The following is a 23228-nucleotide window of genomic DNA, read 5'->3' as shown; positions in this document are numbered from 1 at the left end:
GTCTATCTTGGATTAATGATATTCATTCATTATAAAATTAAACTATTGGATGGTAGCATCTAATACATATATATTAAGCTCAATGTCAATCATAGGACACTTGCAAAGTGCATTACAAATGATAAATATTACTTACGTGGTACTATCCAATCTTTTGTGAAACAACTTTCCCACTAAAGTCCTTGTGAATGCCTCCAGAGTTACAGCCTGCTGGTTTACTAATGCAGATTGCGCAGTAGCTCGAAGAAGTCCTCTTTCTGACTTCTTTGATAAAGTGGACTCATCCTGCTGGTTAGGAAAATTAAGCAATAATTTTTCTTCCTGCACTGTAGACAACACATCGTTGAGCAAGTCAGTTGGAACCACCTCTTTAGGTATCTCAATTTGCCATCTGGATAAATCCATCTTTAAAAGATGATTACCAGAACACGATAAGGGATAATTGAGATATTCATCTGGAACTAACATGGCATCTGGTTGAATTCGCAGCTCAGGAAAGGTGTTGTCGCACAGAAGTCGAGATAATTTGACCTTGCGGATTTCTGCAAGTTGATATTCTGTAAACCTAGAAGGTGGTAGGTCATTTTCATACCAATATCGATCAGATATCCTTAAATGGTGGAACTGATAACCTAACAGGCAAACCATAGTTGGACCAACCATACCTCCCTCTACTGGCTTTTCGGCTAACAGTGCTGGAAACAGATCAATATCGTTCAAGTCAGAATATAATAATTTGAATCTCTCAGCCGTGTCTTTGACAATTATATCATTCAAATCGGCAAACGTGTGAGGGACTTGTAAACCGCACAGATGGCGCCACTTTACATAAGGTGGAATTCCATGGTCTCGTGTTTGCTGATTGACTATGGCAGGTAGATCGACACCGGGAACTGTAAAGAAATTATGTTAAAATATTAATGAGAGATTGACTGACCTACCTCAATAAACCATTATTGTGAACTTAACAAGTTTCGAAATACAACATACTTACACTGAGATCCGAAAGTGTACATGCTTTGAGTGACCTGAGAGCTAAAATGTGTATCGATTTTTTCTGCAGGCTGCATAACTGACCCCTGGATTAAATAGTGAAGTAAGCTGACATCATAAATCCCATTGGGTCTGTATACTAAACTCCTCAATAGAAACTGCCCTACTTTCATTAAATTATGGGAACTGACCAGTTCCATAGCATTGGGTAGCGCTGATAGAAGGGCCGCGGCGACAGCAGAGCCAACTACGTTCGCAATGCCCGGCTGAACTTCACTGTTATAACCACTGTAGTACCCATCCTGCTTAAGGTTCAGTCGATATCTTTGCATTCCATCCAAACCCAGCAAAATAGGTAGTAACTCATTGTACGTAATGTGTTGGATCTCAGCTACCAATATTTTCCTGGTCTCTTGAAAAAGAGCTTCATCTTCCACTTTTGGATTGGCTTCATGCAATTCTCTTGCAATCCTGTTATGCTCTCTCAACAGAACGGTATTCAAGAACATAAGAGATGTCAACCAGTTCATCCTGGGATCACCCATCAGAAAGCATGGTCGACTTTTATTAGTATTTCGACACTCCATTATCTGCGGTTGACCCGGAGGAATCTCTTCACCTGCAGGGTTCTTTTGGATTTTTAAACGACCATCTTTAAAAGACCTCAGAGAAGCAAGTTCCGAGTCGGAAGAACCATACAAAGTAGACCCATCCAAGAATGGTGTCACCTGATTCATCTGATCTCGTGCTCCAAGAGAGCAGTTCTCGCGGGAAGCGGGCACCGAGCGAATATACTCCAAACAGCGATGATCGTAGCTGTAGTAGTAGTCATCTGAATGGTCGAGAAGTATTGGCAAGCACTCTGGATGTTGCACTGAAAAGCTAGTAGAACAGCACATAATCCGGTCTCCGTGGTAACCTGAAAAAGAAATGGATATTATTATTTAGAAAATGACCAAGAATTCAGTGAAGTTAATATTTTTATTGATGAAATGATTTAAACTGTAGGGTATATCAAAATACGAAAGATGGCACATTTGTCGAATCTCTTATTTTAACGGGGATAATATAGCAAAAAGAATACTGAAAGAAACACAGAAAATCAGATATTAGGCCGGCCCTAGAATGTTAAGATTGTTATGACTTAATTTCATTTTAAAGTGGGGTAAAGGAAAAAAAATATTATGGTTGAGAACTCTTTATTGTATACAGAAGGTTAGCTAGCTGGAAAGGAAGCTTAGTCTCCACAGACAAAGTGCAAGGCTGAAGGATGAAGCTGGTTGATGATCCAATTTGATATTTAATGGATAGCTTCATATGACGGTGCTGGGGGTATATATACAACTATTACATCTATGAGAATTTAACAGGAGTTTAATCTTTCTTTCTAAGAATCGGGCGAGTTAATGAGTGACCAGTTAGTTTATTAACACACTTGTTGTCAAGGATATCTCCGTGATCTTCAAGTATAAGTTAAGATAATTACTACTGTTAGTATCAATGTGGTTTGGCATGAGGATACAGTCCTTATTGTGATCTACACTGTCCTACCATTAATATCCAGAATGCACCTCCGTTGATAGTTGGCCCCGTCCCAAGCATCATGTATCAGACAACTTTAAATATGCTCGTTGCCCTTCGAGGTTAGCAGGATTGTAAATGCAAGATGCCGCCTTCGACGGAGTTAGACTTCCAGAACGGAATGATAATATAGTTTCATATTAGCAATCTATCTGTACGTGGCATCTCAATGGCACTGATGATCCATAGGTCGAAGATTGGTGATGGAATCTGCAAATGGAACGAAGTAGTGCTGAAACTGCCACCAAACAACCCTCAAAACCTCCAAGGATGATAAAATGTAACAGCAGATCTCTGAAAAGAATTGTCTGCTCAGAACGCAGTACAATTATCGCAGCATACACAAGCCATTAGTGAAAAACTGGAACACACGTCAGCACCAGCACAGACACCGCAAGATATGGATTAACAGGTTTGAGCCGACCGGGCTAGCTGGGTGGGTAAAGTGCCTGCCTGGCAACCCAAAGGTCGTGGGTTCGAATCCCGCCTCGGGCTTGGATCAAAGTACTGCAAAAACCTTGGGAGTTGCATTATGGCCACAGAAGCCGATGCGCCAACAACTACAAAAAAAAAAAAAACAGGTTTGAGCAGCCTTCCACAAAACATTGAGTACCCACTAATGTCAGACATTAGCATTAGTAGAGGCATATGATGCAAGAAAGCAAGCTTATTCAGCATCAGCCAAAAAAAAAAAGAAAAACCACTACTCCCGTTTCACCCCTCCGTTCGTTCGAAATACCTGTCCAGCTGAGCCTTAAATTTATTTAGGCTATCAACTTCAACAACAAGCGATGGGAGTCTATTCCACAAACCAACTGCCCGCTGGCTAAAGGCAAATTTCCGCACATCTATCCGACATCCGTCCTTCCTCAATTTGAATTTATGCCCTCTCAGGTGATTATTCTGAGCAAGAATCCCATCGGCATTGAGCATGCTCAAGCCATTCAAAGCCTTATACACCTCTATCAGATCACCTCGCCGATGACTCGTCTCCAGGCTCTGTAATTTGCAAAACTTAAGCCTTTCTTCGTAAGAGCAACCCTTTGTTCCATTCACTAATCTTGTTGCCCTTCTCTGTACTCGTTCGAGCAGCTCTACATCCTTCTTGAAATGAGGCCTCCAGACCTGTATACAGTACTCAAGGTGTGGCCTGACCAATGCCTTATACAAGGGAATAATCACATCCTTATCCCTGCTAGAAAAATTCCTGTATATCATTGACAAGACACCATGAGCTCCTCTTGCAGCTCGTCTGCACTGCTCAGAGAACTTCATATCTGCCTGCACAATTACCCCCAGGTCCTTTTCATTCTCTACCACTTGTCAGCGTAGTACCACAGAGTTGATACGTTGATCTGGGGTTACTGTTTCCCATATGTAGTACTTTACATTTGTCAATGTTAAACTTCATTTGCCACCTCTCAGCCCATCTGCTCAACCTTTCCAGATCCTGTTGCAGCAGCATAGTATCAGTAGTGTCCTTAACAACCCTGCCAACCTTGGTATCGTCTGCAAACGTGGACATTAAGCCTGATACACCATCATCAATATCATTTATAAATACAGAAAACAACAATGGACCCAACACTGAACCCTGAGGAACTCCACTAATAACATTAGTCCACGTTGAGCAGTGTCCATTGATTACCACTCTCTGTCTTCTGCCACTCAACCATCCCTTTATCCATAGCAGCAATTTGCCTCCAATGCCACACTTCTCCAATCTGTGCAGCAGTCTTCCATGCGCAACAGTATCAAAAGCCTTTCTAAGATCCAAGTATATAATATCAAAGTTATTCCCTGCATCCAGTTCTTTTGTGACTACATCATAGTATCCAATCAAATTGGTCAGACAAGACCTGCCCTTAACAAAACCATGCTGTGTCTGACCTATAACTGAATTCTTGTCCAGATGATCCTGCAGTGCTTCTTTAACCAGTGCCTCCATTAATTTTCCTGGAACCGAAGTTAAACTAACAGGTCTATAATTACTTGTGTCAGCCTTTGATCCTCCTTTGTGAATTGGGGTTACATTTGCACATCTCCAGTCCATGGGTACCTCCCCTGAGTCCAAAGAAGCTCTCATAATTATGGCTAGGGGTTTGCTTGCTTCCTTTGCTTCCTCCTTTAATATAACTGGATAGATCACATCGTGTAGCTTGGTGTAAGGCCTGCTGTTCTTGCACAGTACACTAATCGGAAGCTGTAATTTGGAGTCACGAGTCATGATACGTGATCCACAAGCCTAATGATCCTGCCTGGATTCGGCAGGACTTAGGAACATTACGTATCCTAATATTCCATCTGCCATTAGACCAATCCCACATGGAGATAACCTGCCTATGCCATGCCCTCCACTTATATTGCAGTATGAATCAGCAAAGAGTGCTGAAAGTGAAGCTTCTGAAGACGAAACTGAAATCTACACACCTGGAAACATTGAGTCCAGCCCTCAACTGTTTTCACAGCATGAACTCAATGATCTGATTATGAGATTTAAATTTACCAAAGGAATCTCCAGAACTCCTTGGTTCTCGACCTAACTTAAATCTTCTAGCACATGGGCCATTTTTCTTATGTTACAGACCCAGAGAACGAGAACTAGTCCCGTACTTTTCTGAAGCAAATTAGTTTTTTTTTTTTTTTGTTTTTTTACAGTAATATAAATGACTTAATGAACTATTTAGGAAATAGTTACAATCCTACGCAGCAAAGACTTTTTATTGACTCATCAGAGAGGAATCTCAAAGGTGTGTTGCTCCACAATGGAAATAAATATGGGTCAATTCCAGTAGCGCACTCTGTGCATTTGAAAGAAACATGAGAACTTGAAGTTGTTGACAAATATTAAGTATGAAGAATAAGGTTGGTTGGTTGGTCTGTACTGACTTTAAAGTGATAGACATGTTACTTGAACAGCAATCTGACTACACAAAAATGCTTTGCTTTTTGTGTGAATGAATGGGACAGTTGGGCAAGGAGTAAGCACTGGGTTGAGAAGGTCTGGACAAAGAGGCAGTTTGTTGCCTGGATCAAAGAACACAGTGAACAAGAATGAAACATCAAAGAACATAGAGAACAAGAATGAAAGCTTTACCTTAGGAAGGTTCCTGCTACAATAACTTTGTATTAAATTCCCGCCAATCACCCAAGAGAAGATAAAACAAGGTATTTTTGTTGAACTTCAAATTCGTAAACTGATGAGGGACCAAGATTTTGATGGGATTATGAATATAAATAGGAATGGATTAACTTCAGGTCTGTTCTTTAATGATATCTATATTCTACAAGAATATAGTTTAAAGTATGTTGGCAAACTTCAAGAAGCTGGGTTGTACCATGAATGCAAAGGTACATTTTTTTGCACTCCCACATCGACTACTTCCCAGAAAATGTAGGAAGTGTTAGTGAGAACATGGTGAGGTTTCACTAAGACGTTAAAGACATGGAGAAAAGAGGTGGAATGTCAATAGGATGGATGTTGCGTACAGAAATTTTAGAGTAGTGTTATTTCTATAATAAAATAAAGCTGACCCATGTCTTTGAAGGAGATGAATGTCAATATAGCCGATATTACATTACAAGAACAATTTTTCCCGTTACTCTTCGATACGTCTTTGACCTGTCAATCAAAGTTATCGATTTCATTAATAGTCAGATTGACAACTACGATGCGTAAATGTTTAAACTCAATTATTCACTTATCGAGAGCAACAGTAATGGCATTACTGTGATGTAACCCAACTTGCTTATGTCAGGTTAATTTAAGATAATTTAGATTTGTTGAAAAATAAAAGAAAAAAATCTGGAGTGATTTTTCAGAGCCCCAATTCTGTAAACTCCAAAATTCCGTTCATAATCAGTTTCTATATTTTAAAATATATATACCTCAACGTCTTGACCTCAATTTAGACAGAAACCTACTATACCTCATTTAAATACTTAAACATTTTCAATCAGGGGGATTTGTAACTTCTTTATCTTCATGAGCCATCTTTCTATTATTATGGTGGCAAAAATAATGCTTAAGTATTTCTGCAAATTGTAAATAAATAAAAGTTAAAACCGATCATTTAAGTAGAAATGATTTCTTGTTTCCCCACTTCATTCTTCCCTTAAATTATTATGCGATTTAAGTTCTGCTGTCGTGAATACCTTCCTGTTAATATTATTACTGCCATTTAAATTATCTTCAATCATAATTACACATTGGTGGAGAAAAAACGTAATCGTCCTACCTTTCCACTGAGCTGTGTGTCGGATGTCATTGAACACCATTATTCCCCAGAGGAGAGCCACCTGAGATATACCACTAGGAGGAACTTGTTGGGTTGTAAGTACAGCCTTGCTAATTAAGCGCGAGTTTGGTAGAGAGTTCCCATGGAAAGTTTTCCTTATACTTTGAATTCCTTGATAGAAAAAGAACCACATTAATGTTTCAAAGTTCAAACTATGGGCAATAGTTACTTATTTTGGACCTACCTGGAACAAATTTTTGGTATTCGTAAAAACTGTTGATTATGCTAGCAATGTTCACTCATTGGTCATAGCATGTTTTCTGATACTAGGCGATTAGTTATTGCATATCACTCAAAGATCTTTAAAATAAAGACTGCACAAGAAAGTTTGGGATAAATTCCCTTCAGTTTTAATCCGCCTGCGTTTTTCTTTGAAGTGCTAATATTCCAAATCACCGGCCACCAATCAAAGAAACGAATCTGTAGCTCTTATGACATACCAACGTTCTACCAATGAGTAAACCTTTCCTATCACAATCTCTTATAACCGAAAACTGGGAGGAATAAAAATGTTGCTTTCTGGTACTTCCCAGATAAGTAACCATTACCCAAAAATTTTATTGATTTAATTTTTTGGTTAATCAAATCACTTACCATCAGCATACTCGGCTGGAAGATATCTGAGGTATCCGCTGTAAGCCGTACCCAATTGGGGATGCATAATATTATTGCAACTTCCATCCGCTCTTCTGTAGTTCGTTTTGCAGGAATACTCTTCTTTTTTACAATTCTGACCAATGTAGGTATTGCTGATATCCACTTCCGGAAGTTGAGCAATTTGCTGCTTGGTCAATGAGTTTTTTCTTAAGAGAATCTTAGCAGTGGCTTCCGTTATTACTGCCAATTTAGAAAGATTTTTAGTTAATGGTCTTTGACTGAACTCCGATCCAACGTAGAAGAATGGATCGTCAAGCTTAATAGACAATCCGAGTTCCTTCAACTCAGGTTCAAGACTATTCCATAGCTCTTCTTGTCTGGAAAAGAAGATTTTAATGAGTAACTTAAGAAATACTACAAGATTGGAAAAGACATTTCTGCTACTGCTGCACCAGTTGCCCACTCATTCGCTATACTGTCAATATAATGGTAGCCTTCCTTGAGTATCTTATTGTAGTGATGGACATAATCGAGAAGTCAATTGATTTTTCGATTTTACTCATATTCTGACGATTCATTCGACTATGACAAATCACTATTATGAAAAACCAATTATTCTGTCATGAAGAATCATTTAATTATTTCGAGTTAATGAATTATTCGAATTATGGAATGATTTTCCATAATCGAATGAATCATTCAAATTATATAATCAATACATTAAAAATAAAATAATTTGATTAATCGAATAAATTATCATAACCGAATCATTTCTTCAAATAAGGCTGACAAAGCCTTATTTGAAGATTTTTTTGTCTTCAAAAAAAGCTGGCAAAGGCAGATTATGAGAAATCGCTGAAAAGAGAGCGAAGAGGAATTCGCATATACACTGATGAGCCAAAACATTGACCAGTGAGTCGTAAAGCAAATCGAAGCAACTGCAGGTGAACTACGTCGCGTGCGCAGGTCGGGACCCGGTATAAAAACACCTGATACTGAGTTCCGTTAATCAGTGTTACTCTTGTTCTTCAGATGAGAAAGGCAGCGGACTTAAGCGAGTTTGACAAAAGCCAAATTGTAATGGTCAGACGACTGGGTCAGAACCTATTCGAAACGGCACGGCTGGTGGGATACTCACGGTCAGCCGTGGTCAGTATCTACCAAAAGTGGTCCAAGGACGGAAAACCAACGAAAGCTGGCGAGGTGTTGGACGACCACGGCTCATCGATACTCGACTTGAGCGAAGGCTCTCCCGGATGGTGCGTAGCAAGAGAAGGGCAACTGTGGCGTAACTATCCGGTAATTGGAATGCTGGTGACGGGAGTAATGTGTCAACACACTGTACATCCAACCCTGCTGAAAATGGGTATGCGTAGCCGCAGGCCGCTCCGAGTGCTCGTGCTGACCACGGTTCATCTGCGACAGCGCCTACAATGGGCACGCGAGCATCGAAACTGTACCTTGAGTGATTGGAAGAAGGTCGTCTGGTCCGATTAATCACGTTTCCTGTTGCACCATGTGGACGCCCGGTACGCGCACGTCGTTTATCTGGGGAAGTGATAGCACCTGGATGCACCTTGGGATAAAAACAAGCCGGTGGTGTCGTGCTTTGGGCGATGTTCAGCTGAGATATCTTGGGTCCAATCATCCATGTGCCGGGCACTCTGACATCTACCACCTATCTAAAATAGGTTGAACTTGCCTTTTGGGGTGCATAAAAATTCTGTGTTGCTACTTGTTTTGGATCATGAACAAATTAATATAATAAGTTTTAGTACTAATTCATTTTCTCCTGAACTTGTTCTGGTTGATTTTTCCTGTCCTAAAGTTCTTTAGGCAGGAGTATTTTATTGTGCTAACATAGATTGGAATGCTAGCACTCTTGTTTGTCTTCTGTTAGATCCTCTATTTGGGATTTGTATACTTAGTATTATGCATTAAAGACTGTGCCTCACGCATAGCTTATTACTCTGCATTAGAGTTATATGTTATGCGTGAGGTTGAATAGTAAATGGGTATTTCTCTTAGAGGTTCTGGACTGTTTTAGTTTGGAAACTGACGCAGACTATTTGGCAGTTTGGTTATGTGTAAGGACCATGAGTATGAACCTCTTTTAGGACCTATTTACTTGATACTCTGTTGTCGAGTATTGTAACTTATGTATTGTAAGATACATATGAGTTTGAATCTTTAGTTGACATCCCTCTCACCGTTTTTGGACTGTATTAGTTTAGAACTGATACTTGCCTAAAATATTGGGATTGTTCTCCCTTCACAGTTGTGTCGATGTTTCAGCTTGAAATGTGTTTTTGTAATTGCTGTCTATTTTATTATAAGTGTGACATTGTTGTTTAACGGCTTACATTACGAGGGTTTCTAATTGCAGAGGATAATTCTCCCGTTCAGCTGTTAAATTGTATTTACCATGGCTTTGATACAGGCAACCACTGTATATTTGTAATTTAAGTTTTTATTTAGTAATGATAGTAGCACACGGCAACCTTTGTATAATTGATTATAAGTTTAGCTTATGTTAACGGCTTTAAACTTTGCACTTTAAAACTTTTTTTTTAACTTCATTTTCGGGGATGTCTTCTTCTTGCTTTCCCTCCCCTCCTATCTCCCTAACTAAACCTTCTATTTCCTATCTTCCTTTCAATTGAAAACTCGGGCTCCCAGGCTTGCCTGATAGCCCCAGTAAGTGTCTTTGGTTGAAAGTAGACCCTGGCGCGCCTTCTCGTGGCCAGCTTTGGAAGTCAGAGGACCTAGTGTGATCTGGCTCTGAAGTAGCCAGGAGCTGGGGACTTCGCACAACACACATACATACACTTGCCGGCCTTGGCCTTTTGCCATCTCAGAAGCTACAGCGGTATATAGGAGAACCCTGGAGACCGCAATTAAACAAATACACCTTGACCTAAACATTATTGCTGACAAGGTACACCCTTTCATGGCAACGGTCTTCCGCTCTGGCGGTGCCGTATTTTAGCAGGATAATGCGCCATGCCACACCGCCCGGATTGTTCGAGACTGGTTCGCGGAACACGAGGAAGACTTCCAGGTATTGCCCTGGCCTCTAAATTCCCCAGACATCAATCCCATCGAAAATCTGTGGTTTGTGTTGGAACAGCAACTCCAATCTGCAACGTCTCAACCGCGGACCTTACAGGAATTAAAAGGATCTGCTGATTACGTGTTGGTACCAGATACCGCAAGACATTTAGAAATCTTGTAGTCTTCATGCCTCGCCGGGTACGAGCTGTTTTGGCTGCACGTGGAGGACCAACATCATATTAGGTAGGTGGTCATAATGTTTTGGTTCATCGGTGTATAAATACAAAGAGAAGGACAAACCAGATTGGACCGTTATGTAATGGACGTGGGATAGTATTAGATACCCCAGCTGAAGTTGCAGATGAACTCAATTACTTTACATCTATTTACAGAAGAAAAACTGTTTATGTCAAAGAGAAATTATGAGAGTGAAGTTGAAAAATATGCAATTAATGATATTGAAATTTCACATATTTATTTAATGAAAAAAAACTTTCGAGCCTACAGGCCAGTAAAGCTCCTGGGGTCGATGGCATAAACCCTATAATCTTAAGAGGCAGCAAGTCAGTGCATTGAACCATTGAAGCTAATTATGGCAGCATCACCGGACTCACGAGAAATACCGTTGGATTGGAAAAACGGCCAATGTATTTCCTATACATAAGGGCGGTTCTAAGAGTGAAGTGGGACATTAACCGACCGGTCAGTCTAACTTCAGTAGTAGGGAAAATCATGGAGGCAATGATCAAGGGTGGAATTCAGGATCATTTAGATAGAAATGGAATTCTGAAGGATACTCAGCATGGTTTTGTAAATAGAAAATCATATTTAACAAATCTGCTTAGCTATTTTGACAGGGTCACTCGCAAGCTGGACTTGAGGAATAATTTCGACATTGTTTATTTGGATTTCAGCAAAGCATTTGACTCAGTCCCACATGAGCGGTTACTTTATAAGTTAGAACAGGTTGGAACCACGGGGAAAATCCTTAGATGGATAGCAGGATGGCTTCAGGGCAGGAGGCAGAGGGTTGTGATAAATGGTTATTCCTCAGATTGGGTTGATGAAAGAATTGGGATCACTGAAGTCAGTAGTGGAAGAAATGCACCTGGGAGTTACGATACGGTCAGATATGAAGTTCTCCTAGCATCGTCGACAGGGTGCAGGGAAAGCCCATGGTGTCCTATTGATGATTTATCGAACAATTGCTAGTAGAGATAAGGACGTCATAATCCCATTATATGAGGCTATTGTTAGACCACACTTGGAATACCGTGTTCAAGTGTGGAGGCTGCACCTAAAAATAGGCATCGAGCTTCTTGAAAAGGTTCAGAGGTGGGTAACTTGCCTGGTGAGATCGGCAAGAGGGCATCCTTATGAGGAAAGACTTCGAATATGTGGGTTGGACAACTTTGAAATTAGGCACCTTGGAGGCCACTTGATTGAGGTGTTTAAGGCTCACAGAGGCGATATTAAAATGAATGAGGATGAAATTTTCATGGTTATAAATGATTCTAGAATTAGGGGCCATAAATTCAAGTCACGGAGAGCGATGTTTAGACTTAATTGCAGGAAGTTTTATTTTAGCCAGAGAGTTACAAATTACCTAGTGGTAGAGGCTGACCTGACTGTTTGGGGAAATTCAAATTTCAAAGTTACCTATGGGAGGAGGGAAATTAATAGGTTGTCTATTTCCTTTTCTCTTATTATTATTTATCAATATTTATTTTATTATTATTTTTTTGCTGGTGCAGCATAAGCCTTAGCAGGGTATATGATGCAAGAATGCAAGCTTATATGGCATCAGAAAAAAAAAAAACGCCCTTCCATTCACTCCAAATGTTTGTCTAGTTCTGCCCTGTAATTATTTAAGTTGCTGACCTCCACTACAACAGATGGAAGTTTGTTCCAACTACTACCGCTGGCTAAAGGCGAATTTCCGCACATCTATTCTACAACTGTCTTTCCTCAATTTGAATTCATGCTCCCTCAGGTGAGTAATCTGAGCAAGAGGAAGAATCCATTAGCATTGAGCTTGATCAATCCATTCAAGGCCTTATACACCTCAATTAGATCTCGCAGGTTCCTAGTCTCCAGAAGCTGCAATTTACGGAACTTAAGCCTTTCTTGATAACACCAACCTTTTGTTTCACTCCCCAATCTCGTTGCCCTTCTCTGTACTCGTTCCAGCCTTGCACCATATGGCCATTACTAATACAGTACTAAAATCAGTGTACGTTTGTTTCAAAAGTACAACGGTGGTGTTTTTATACTAAACGCATCGGTAATTGATGAAAACGCAGTTGATTAAGCGAAATTTAAATTCATAAATCGTAAAATATAGATGGCAATATTTGGTGCAATTTTAATGTTAAATTCACGAAGTTTTTGGTCCAAATAGGACAGGGAAAAGAGGGGAGGGGATTAAACTCCGTGAGACTTAACCATGGATCTTTGCGACTACGGTTGCTGGCTACTTGTAGCTCTGCCCACTGCTTCTTGGTGACTAGTATTTGCTTGTAATGCGTTTTTCGCTGTAATATCTGTTTTTTTTTTAATGTTAGGACAAGGCTTGTTTTATGGGTTATTAATTTCCGCTTTTTTTTTTATAATACGTTTCATTCGCTATCATTTTCCGCTCTTTTTTCTCATGTTTTATTTTGCAAAAGAAGAAAAAATGCATTAATCTTATGTAGTGGGTGGAGCTACAAGTAGCCAGGAGCCGCTGTCGCACAGATCCATGGGCAAGCCTCACATACTGAAGTTTAACCAAAAGAGGACAAGGCTACAAATAACCTGAAATATGTGAAACAGACTTGGTGCCTTTTAATCGAAATACTATATATTTTTTTTCTCTTTGTGTTATTCAGTTCCAGCCTTTGAGTCATGGTCGGCATTCCCAAATGTGTATCATTATAATAATGAGCACTTTTGAAGCAACCACGAGAAGGCTATAAGTGACAACTTGGGTGGAAACTCAAGATTGCTATCCTGTAATAAAGACAAGATTAACAAATAATAAGTGTAGGTAAGGTAATTGGTTACAAAAATGTCATCTGGAGAAGTAGTTTGAAAACCAAATATACCGAGACGAAATGAAGGCGTACATACCTAGCTGCTACAAGCTGGTCGCGAATGTGACATCGCGAGGCTTGCATAAAATGAGCAAGGAAAAGTACAGCAATATCCTTCAATCTCTCCAAAAAGATTTTTACACAACATAACTTTAAATTTAAAAATAGTTAAATGTTATCGGCTAATACAGCACTTTAAAGTAGTTAAATAAAATAAACCACGAAAAACCCACACCTCAAGGAGGATCCATTTCGAGGTTCGGGAGCGAAGCAGCCTATTTAAAGGGAAGGGGGGAATCCCTTAATTTGTATGAGGGAAGTCAGTGCACAGAATTCCCTCGGATTGCAGGACTCTCCTTAATCATGGATTTCCATATGCAACCGTTAGGTATAACATGAAATGTTCTGGAGGATCTTATTTCTCATATTTAAGAGAGCTTTAAATTTTATTGCCAAATTGAAATTGTCACTTTGGTCCAGGAACGTGCGCAGAAATTTCACAGGAATACACAGCTTTGATAATCAAAATAAAATACAGATAAAAACGATGAAATACTCCATTATGTTTTTATGGAATTCTGCAATTTGATATATTCAAATTCAATTATGATTAAAATTAAATTAACAGTTATCGCTGTCTCTCAGATAGTTTAGCCTAAGAGATAATCCCGAGTTTCCAAGCATTTCTGTAGTGTTTCTCGCCTCAAGACGTCGAAATGAATCACGATTAACTGAAAACACCTATCGTGTTACACCTCATTCTTGAATTTAAAAGGAAATCTCCTTAATCTGAGGTGATTCGAAATTATACAACTCAAATTTCTGATGTTAATAAAGAAAATCTTAAGCTCCTGCGGTGTAGTGTTTTATATTCGTACACTGCACAACCTAGTGAAAAATACACGAACAAAACTTAAAAGGGGTGATGGGCATTGGCTCTTTGCTAGTTTTGAAAATACATCCTTCTGAGATTGAACATCCAGTGGTCTCTAAATTTGAGAACATACTTTTATTCATTTATAACAGAGCTTAACCAGGATGGGCATTGAGAAACCCTAATTTCGCAAAGGCCTAATATCTGTATTTAGGGGGGGGCTCCCCCCCCCCCTAAAAAGATAGTATCACTGTCTAAGTATCAAAGTTCATCGTTAAGTCTTCATATGAGATAATAGGAAATTTTTTCGACAGGGCGTATAAATTGTCTTTAACAACTTCTAAGTATTAAACTGAACTTACATCTTACGGCCCTCTTCCCCAGCTTGCTGCACTTCAGATAAATTAAACAGGGGTTGACAGGATGATTTAGACCATTTCTCATGTGGGAGTAACAAGGAAAGTTCGCATATAGCTCTTTTAATTAGGTACAAGAGCAGAATCGTCACTACTATAAAATATAAATTCATGTCTACTCTCAAACATCAGTATTAGCTTATGATTCTACATAAGCCCAGTCGAAAATACAAATAAATATATGGCACTAGTACGAGTCTACTAACAACTGAATAGACAGTAATGTCAACAGATCAAATATCCCAAGTAGATGGCGCTTCGATGGAAATAATTCTATTGCATTTTACAGTTAACTGTTTCAAATAAGAAATCTAGGCACAGATGCAACAAATTACTGGGTTTCCCTTTTTCAGAAATTACACTTTTTCTATGGTTCAACAAATTACTGGGTTTCTCTTTTTCAGAAATTACACTTTTTCTATGGTTCAACAAATTACTGGGTTTCTCTTTTTCAGAAATTACACTTTTTCTATGGTTCAACAAATCCATTTAATATTACACCATCCCTTGAACATGTCATAAGTATTTTTTTCAGATGGAAAGAAGAAGAATATCTGGGGTATTAACCAGGATATTAAAATACAGTACACTATTACTTTATAAATATTAATCCTTGTTTATTGGGGCAGTCTAAATAGACCTAAGTTAGTCAGTTTTACCATCAACGATATCGCCTCTTAATTCTGACCGATAACAGAAGAAAATAAAAGCAAATTTCCTTCCCCGTCTCCTTGTTGCTGAATCAAGTTAGCTAAACGTGTTTGTGGTACAGGAATGTGCTCACCCACGTGATGTGTACGAATAGTACCTGTTTGTATTCGTAGGCAATACGAAACTAATACCACAATGATCTATTCATGCCTGAATCGTGTGTTGATACGCAGATAAAGCCATTAAAAATCTATCATAGTGGTGTGCTTTGCATCACCGTATGAAAAAGACAGAAGTGGTAGGCAGTCATTTGATCGGGGTGATGCGAACCTCAGGCGCAGCTTCATAAGGGGAGACTCATGGGCCATTAATGCATGCTGCTCCGAGATGGTAGAAAAGATAGGTATAATCAGGTTCTGATTATATCTTAACTGTCCTATAATTATCTCTATTGTACAAGCATCTCCACCTCTAACCTGTTTTTTTTTTTTATCCTTTTAGGAAACGACTAGATATTGGCAAATTTACGCACAATGGAACAAGAGATGTAAAATATAAACATAAAAGAGTAGTTAACTTTTGGACATCAGGTTTTAAGAACAACTGATTAGTTTAGTTTTTTCTATGATGAAGGTAAAGCTATGAGGTGTCAGTAGATATAATGTGTGTATTCTATACATGAATTGCTCTGAACAGAATCACCTTCCATCTAGTGTTGAGCAGTACTACAGAGATGTGGACATTTCTCTGTGAGATAATGTAAACACCTGTAACCCTGTTTATGCGAGCTGCCCACCCAGGTCGAATGTGCGTGTGCACCTCACGAGTGCTAGGTTGTAGTGTTGTTGACTTTGGGCTTTACACATGGGAGTAAGACAAAATCCATGGTTATTAACAGTCTCTCCAATGAAAGATACAGACAACTGATTTGGATACAATAGAATGATCGGATTATGGAAAAATATTTGCAAGGATCACTTTCATGTGGGACCTGAATATTAGCACATAGGTAACCAAGTTTCGTATTGGTCAAACTCAAGTCTCCTTTGGATATCATGCAAAGAAAATTATGTCAATGACATGCTTCAGCTGGGATCTGTTAAAAAATGAAATCATAATTTATTTCATCGGTATTCTTTTATCATAACAATTTTGTTTTGCTATAAAAGTTGCTTTGTCCATTTACATTTCGTACTTTTTTGAAATATGCACTGTTACAGAGTAATTACTGCCCGAGCGATTAGTGAAGTGAATAGTATTGCTGCTCTCTCGCACCATGCGGAAAATCGAAGGTGAGAAATATTACCTGTTAGGACGAAAGGAGTTGTCGTGGTTTTTTACCAATGTGGCCTAGTTAGTCGGTCTCGGAAGAAGACTGCATGAGTTCTTCTTCTGAAATCTCGAGCTTTTCATACAGAAGGTAAACAAAGTTGCTGCTTTTGTATCCGTGCAGAAGCAACTAAGGTCATGAGGCTGCATTGTATTATATATCTATTATATTCGTTAGTTATTTTACTACGTCGTACGACACCGACTAACTCGGCCATAAAAATTCCTCCCGTTTTAACAGGATTGGAACCCAAGCTGCTTCTATATTGTATGGAAGGAGAACGGCCGTATTCAGATTCTGATACTCGTGAAGGCACACAAAATAGAAGTACCCTTATAGCTAAACGGATTTTACTCTTAAAATTTTATCAATGAAATACTGGACCCATATTTGTATAATGCAACTGCGTAATGAGTCGTGGTACACTAAAAAGTCTTTCAAAGTCTGCCATGTTGCGTTCTGGTATGTGAAACTCACCCATTTATGATATATTTTTACTCTTAACATGACATGCAACGGAAGCAATATGTAGCATAACAACATTCAGCTCTATTCAAGTTATGCATTCATCTAGATGCTTACGAAAAGAAAAAAAAAGTATTTATAAAAGCGTTGAGGTCTTGAATAAAATTTATTGATCGAATTGAGTGTTGGTGTGCAATTGGTAATTTAAGCATTACCTGAAGTATTTATGTTTTTATTCAAATAGAGCTGAATAAACAACAACGGAAATTTATTATTGCTATCTAAGCAAGTTTAGAACAGATATAAAGCAAATTTAGAAAATTTAAAACAATAACAAGCTGCAAATCATAACAGACTTCTCACCTTGGCAACTATTTTCTTGTGGGATGAATCGTCAATAGGCAGAGAAATGCTGGACGCGTGGAGTGTTCTGGCAGTTATGGGAATGCCAGCTTAATTAACAATCATCTTAATTTCACTTTGAAAATGCTGCTTCAATGATCATACAGTATATTAATGAAAAATTGATGAATATTTAATTATTTGTCGGGTTGTTTATTTTCAGAGCTAATTGGTTCATTTAGATCTTATTAAGGCTAATAAATACGAGAGGCATTTGGAAAGTAAAGAAATTAATGATCGTATCACCAAACGTCTGAATGCATAACTTTTCGCTTGTCAAATGACTTTATTTATTGTACTAGACGGTCCCAGCCAGTTTTCCTGGCATTTCTGCCGCTAATCACAGTACTGTACAGATAATTACAGACTTAAAGCACTAATTCCCGCTCCATTACAAGATATTGAAGTTCTGCGCTTCGTGTAACCGCACCATTATAAGACATTGAAACGTTGCAGTTCATATAAAATGAATTTGGAGTCCCTGCTACGAAAAGCAGCTAATGAGAAATTGCAATCAGTGCATACAATTTCAATGTAATGTCCAGTCTGGGAAAAAAGTCTTCTTAATAAATGAAATATAACCCGGAAAGCTGAATTCCACATCCTGGAAGTATTCCCCAAAGTAAATTGCAGTCAGACCATGGAAGTATTCTCATCAGTAAATTGTAGTCAGAAGATGAACACGGATCTGTTGCAAGTGCGTCATCTTCACAAGCGTTGAAATGTCCTTAGTTAGACGTTGTTTCCAATGGACTTGTCGAGTACACCGACTTAAAAGACCAATCAGTGATGAAATGCATAACCTTAAGCGCCTATCCTCGTCGAGTACTCACACTTGAAAGACCATTCAGGGTCACACGGCTTGTTTGTGATACAAATAAGAACGTGTTTTCGCTCTCCAGGCTCATTTCCCTTACTTCTGAGAGGACTGCCGTCAATATTGAAAACAGCTGCCATGTTGGAAGAAGAGCATTTGAAAACATACAAGATGTGATCAAAAAAATAAATAAAAAGGTGGAGGGCTGACCAAATATTTGGAAAATTATGAAACAGACTGGACATTCGAATCGATCTCCTTCAAGTAGTCTACTTGACACTATATACACCGATTACAACACTTCTGCAACTTCTAGATGTATTTCTGATGCTTATTCGGGAATTACTGATAGTTCCTGTGTCGCGTTCGGAATAATTTCTTAAGTCGTTGCAAATCTTTTATTTTTCAAGGATTTAAGTAATTTCGTAATAATGTACAATGCTCTGTCTGTTAGTCAAAAAAAAAAATAAATAAATAAAAAATAAGCATGAACTTCATATTTAATCCAAGATATCTTGCTCTTTTGAGTTTTGGAGAAGCCAGAATCTTCCATTCAGAGGACTGGGCCTTTGTTATGGTCATTGCCATACACTCATCGGTTAGTTTTTGCTAACCCATGTATGGGTTAGCAAAAGCACGTTGGCGAAGATCCTGACATGCGAGAAACTCGCCACTCTCTGTGATCATCAATTAAAATGTGGAAAACTGTCATATTAGGGCCAACTGTGAACAGTGTCATCTACCCATATTGATATGTATTATATCAATAAATTACGCGTGTTCTCTAGTCTCTTTGGCTGTTTTTCTGGACGAAAAACCAGTTTCAGATGGGGGGGGAAACCTTGCTGGCTACACCTGAGACCGACTGAGCAACGAGTGAAAAAATCCCATAAAAGTTCCTCACTTCGTTAACAAGATTCGAACGAGGGCCTTTTCCAACCTGTGTGAGGAGGACAGTTATCATAACCACTTTACTACCCACGTGGACATTGAGGAAATGGAGGACAAAGTTGGCTGAAACGCATTGCAATGTCCGAGCGGTAGTATAGTGGTTATGATCGAATGAAAGCTACTCGAGCAGGATGGGACTTCCGTAACAACTACCAATTTCACTAGCAATTTCGGGGACAGTTAAATGTCAGTCACCCCTGATGAGATAACGAACACGAGCAATTGAATCATTGATCATCATCAACGGACCAGCGGCCCTCTTTAAACTTTTGAAACCACCGAAAAGTCTTTAAACAACAAATACATCTTCTCTTAAAGCTGTTTTTAACATTTATTGGGTTTATTTGGAACCTTTCTCTAATTTTAAACAACATCTGATGCAAATTGACTACTCAGTAAAATCACTCCTTTGAAAATGCGACGAAACACATTAAACACCTTCTTTTCAATAAACAGACAGTTATCACTAGATAATAAGCTGTTTATCTGCAGACTGACTGATTGGAGATAAACAGGTGATTCACGCATCACTATTTCTAGATCAGTTACCGAATGTTATACAAGTCGCAAATCGCTATGATGCCACAAATCAGTCTCCGAACTTTCTTTGGATTACACCCCATCTAGATATACAACTCATCGATGTTCAACTATCAGATTTCATTTATATAATAGTTGAATATTTCAATGAAACAGTCTGGATTATGATTTTAGAATCTAGTGTTGTTAAATCCATTTACAATTGAACGCATGAAATCGTTTAATGAAGGAAATGCTAATTACTGAAATTTTGTGTGATCATTTAACATAACTTTGCAGGATATTTCAAAATAAATAAATATAAACACACAGTATCTGAGTATCATTTACTTTAATATAACTATATACCATACACTAAAAAGTAGATGAAAACAAAAAGTATATATGAAGCTGGAAAAGAAATTCTGGCGAAGTGATCGATGTCTATGTGGCTCATATGAACCTCTTCAGTCGATGTGGTTGAACTCGCAGTCCTGACGAATTCCTCGTTATGAATATTCCTATGTAATTCGCTGTTCCTCTTTGCATACTACAGGGAGTAAATACATTATCATTGTGAGAGAAATTAATTAAACTGTATTTTTAAACAGAATAAAAGTTCACTTAACAATACATTTAATTAGTGTGGTATAATAGATTACCGGAAGACAAAACTTTCAGATCCAAACCTAACCATGATCCAGTAATACTTCTGATCAAGTAATTTCCGAAGTCGGAAAGGACAAAATTTTGTATTCAAAGATAACTTTCTATCTTCCTCTGGTTGAAAGAAGAGACCATGGAAAGTTTGGCTGCAGCGGCTTCTGTGGGATCCGAATAGATAACGATCAGATAAAGCAAACTTCTTCTTTATAGAGGGTTAAGCTTGAAACACTTTTTCATTCTATCTACACAAGATATCAGAGCTCCTTAAAGCTGATGCTGTTTTTGGCACGCTTTCTTTTATTTCTGGGACTTTCGACCTAAATTACCAACTTCGGATACTCTAAACAACCCAGTAATCCTGGAACAAAGCAGTAGTTAATGCAAATTCCTTTAACTTGACATTTTTCATTACATAACACATACACAATCCGAAAAAAAAAAGTCATGGGATGTTTGTACCGTAATTTTGGAAAGGACAGTGTGGCTATTCTCTCAATATTATTTTTTTTAGCAAAGCTGTTTATGGACCTGAAGTAGCACATAAGACAAATTTATTGGGAACATTAACGTTTATAGGAATTCATCTCGAAAAGTTCACTGTCCCTAGCATGGGACTAAAGGTCTAAGCGATTTTGCTTGAAGACCTTAGGGCAAGCGAAACAAAGCAAGGATCATCGAGGAAGTTCATCTTCGTGAGGAGCAAAAAGGAAGGAAAGAAAGAAGCAGTAAATCTTGTCTCTCTTTCTGTAAAACAAGAAGGAAGTTCTTGTTCAGAGCGCCTACATAACAGTAGGCGTTCGTTTATCCTACTACATACTTTTAATATTAAAAAGAATCCTTTTACATCTCGCTCATATTAAGATGCTTGACACTATCAGAATACTAAATAAAGTTTTACTTACCCGTAAAACTCTAAGTTCATGTCCTTTTCGAATATCCATAATTTTGATAACAACGGCGTATTCGACCAACACCAGAAATATGAAGATAATGCACACGGACATCCAGATGTTGATTGCCATGACATACGACACTGCTGGCATAGATGTTTGGTGGAGTTGGGTCACCAGTGATAACAGGGAGGTCACGGGAAGAGCTACTCGAGCAGGATACGCTTCACCCGGTAGCCAAAAACTGATGAAGGACATTAGCACGATTAGAAAAGTTGGTACGTAAGAATTGATTATAAAATATCCGAGTCTTCTTGTCAGGCGTAGACCTCCGTTAATGCAGGAGAAGGTACCTAAGAAACATGCAACAAATATGAAGGCATTGTCCTTTATGTATATACTCTACCCTACTAAAAAGAAATGGGACACACAAATACCCTTTGGACTCACAGTTTGGGAACTTATCATCAAAATAACGCCATGGTCATCACTGATTCCGAACTCAATTCAATAAAGCAGCTGTGATATGAATTACAGGTCCAGATTCGGAATGCACAAGAAGGGTCTTCTATATTTTTGGAACTCACTGCAACTTTTAAGGAACAATACACATTTTACCAGCGATTGGCAGAAAGCATTCCGCCAATTTTCACGCACTCTCAACCAAAAATAACTCAACTCAGGTATTAATTTTCTTAATAAATTACGTTGTGTTCCGAACTACGTGTCCCATTACTTTTGGTAGGGTAGAATGGTGTGTTTGTAAGCAACAAAAAATAAACATTTAAAAACTCTTTGGAGAAAACAATTGAAGAAACTGTCATGATTCGCAAAAAAAAGCGTACTAATAATATTTTTAATAAATTATTGTTTTTAAATGTAACTTTTTCTCTTATCTTTTTGAACCCAGAGCTATGGTGCAGCTGTACCACGTGTATCATAGGGTGATGCGCTCTGGTGCACAGGCCCAAAACTATAATTCCTAATATTTTGAAATAAAAATGGGAACTTCTGTTCCAGATTTTTTTGCGATTTCTTTGGTGGTGGGAAGGAGGTGAATTGTGGGAATATTATGGAATCGGATTTGAAACGTCCCGAGTGACTAACGAAACAGGCTAAAAATGGTGTCAATCCGACTTTAATTTCCTTCATACTTACATGTGCTCGAATGCTCAATGTTGGAAACCTATAAAGATTTCTCTAAGGGAGAGAACTCGGCTGCTATTGAATTAAAATTGATCCTAAATTTCTTTCCAAAGACTAACAGAACATATTGAAAATACGGTGAGATCTGAAGTTTACTTATCAAGCAATTCCCAAATATTAGAAACATACTTCAATGTTTAGGGCGGCCCCACTGATGTTCCCACAAGGCTCATATAATAACTCTTTATTTATTCTACCAAAAATAAAAATAAGAAGATAAATACACATTGGTAACAGACAAATTACCATCGCGCAGCAGATTCCAGTGGACTGATATGCAACAAAATAGATAAAGGAACAATGGAATAATTTTCCTATTAACTACAGTACAAGTTTAAAAACTCACAATGCTTACACGCCATTGTCCACGTGAACCACATAAATCGCCCTGTAAAATAATATTGACTTCAGGGCCCTGGCTAGTATAAGCCTATCTGCTATCCT

The 23228-nt window shown here is 38.4% G+C and overlaps 2 protein-coding genes across 2 annotated transcripts; both read right to left on the bottom strand.

The window, feature by feature from the left end:
• Positions 1-132: 132 nt before the first annotated feature.
• On the bottom strand, positions 133-15055 carry LOC150090299 (salivary peroxidase/catechol oxidase-like). The gene is made up of 5 exons (XM_090390251.1): positions 14834-15055; positions 7467-7846; positions 6813-6983; positions 995-1912; positions 133-893 (listed from the first exon to the last, which is right to left on the bottom strand). The coding sequence occupies exons 1-5, from the start codon at positions 14998-15000 to the stop codon at positions 133-135; spliced, it is 2397 nt and encodes a 798-aa protein (XP_090246377.1). The 5' UTR covers positions 15001-15055.
• Positions 15056-20383: 5328 nt separating this feature from the next.
• LOC150090298 (uncharacterized) lies at positions 20384-21749 on the bottom strand. The gene is made up of 2 exons (XM_090390250.1): positions 21591-21749; positions 20384-20572 (listed from the first exon to the last, which is right to left on the bottom strand). Exons 1-2 carry the CDS (start codon positions 21729-21731, stop codon positions 20384-20386), a joined length of 330 nt encoding a protein of 109 aa, XP_090246376.1. The 5' UTR covers positions 21732-21749.
• Between the last annotated feature and the right edge of the window lie 1479 nt (positions 21750-23228).

This window comes from Mastigoproctus giganteus, chromosome 2 (assembly GCF_048544385.1).
Source record: "Mastigoproctus giganteus isolate SK-2022 chromosome 2, ASM4854438v1, whole genome shotgun sequence".
In the NCBI taxonomy this organism is placed as follows: domain Eukaryota; kingdom Metazoa; phylum Arthropoda; class Arachnida; order Uropygi; family Thelyphonidae; genus Mastigoproctus; species Mastigoproctus giganteus.
Note: the sequence above shows the minus strand (reverse complement) of the source record. Positions and strands in the feature narration are given on the sequence as shown.

What these genes read in the sequence shown, in the direction of transcription:
- LOC150090299 (XM_090390251.1), bottom strand. Translation starts at nt 15,000, where the DNA reads ATGAATTTATATTTTATAGTAGTGACGATTCTGCTCTTGTACCTAATT. An exon ending in TCCAGCCGAGTATGCTGATG is followed by an intron (nt 6,984 to 7,466) that starts GTAAGTGATTTG and finishes TTTTCTATCAAG; the next exon opens with GAATTCAAAGTATAAGGAAA. An exon ending in ACACACAGCTCAGTGGAAAG is followed by an intron (nt 1,913 to 6,812) that starts GTAGGACGATTA and finishes TTTCTTTTTCAG; the next exon opens with GTTACCACGGAGACCGGATT.
- LOC150090298 (XM_090390250.1), bottom strand. Translation starts at nt 21,731, where the DNA reads ATGCCAGCAGTGTCGTATGTCATGGCAATCAACATCTGGATGTCCGTG. An exon ending in ATGAACTTAGAGTTTTACGG is followed by an intron (nt 20,573 to 21,590) that starts GTAAGTAAAACT and finishes TACTCCCTGTAG; the next exon opens with TATGCAAAGAGGAACAGCGA.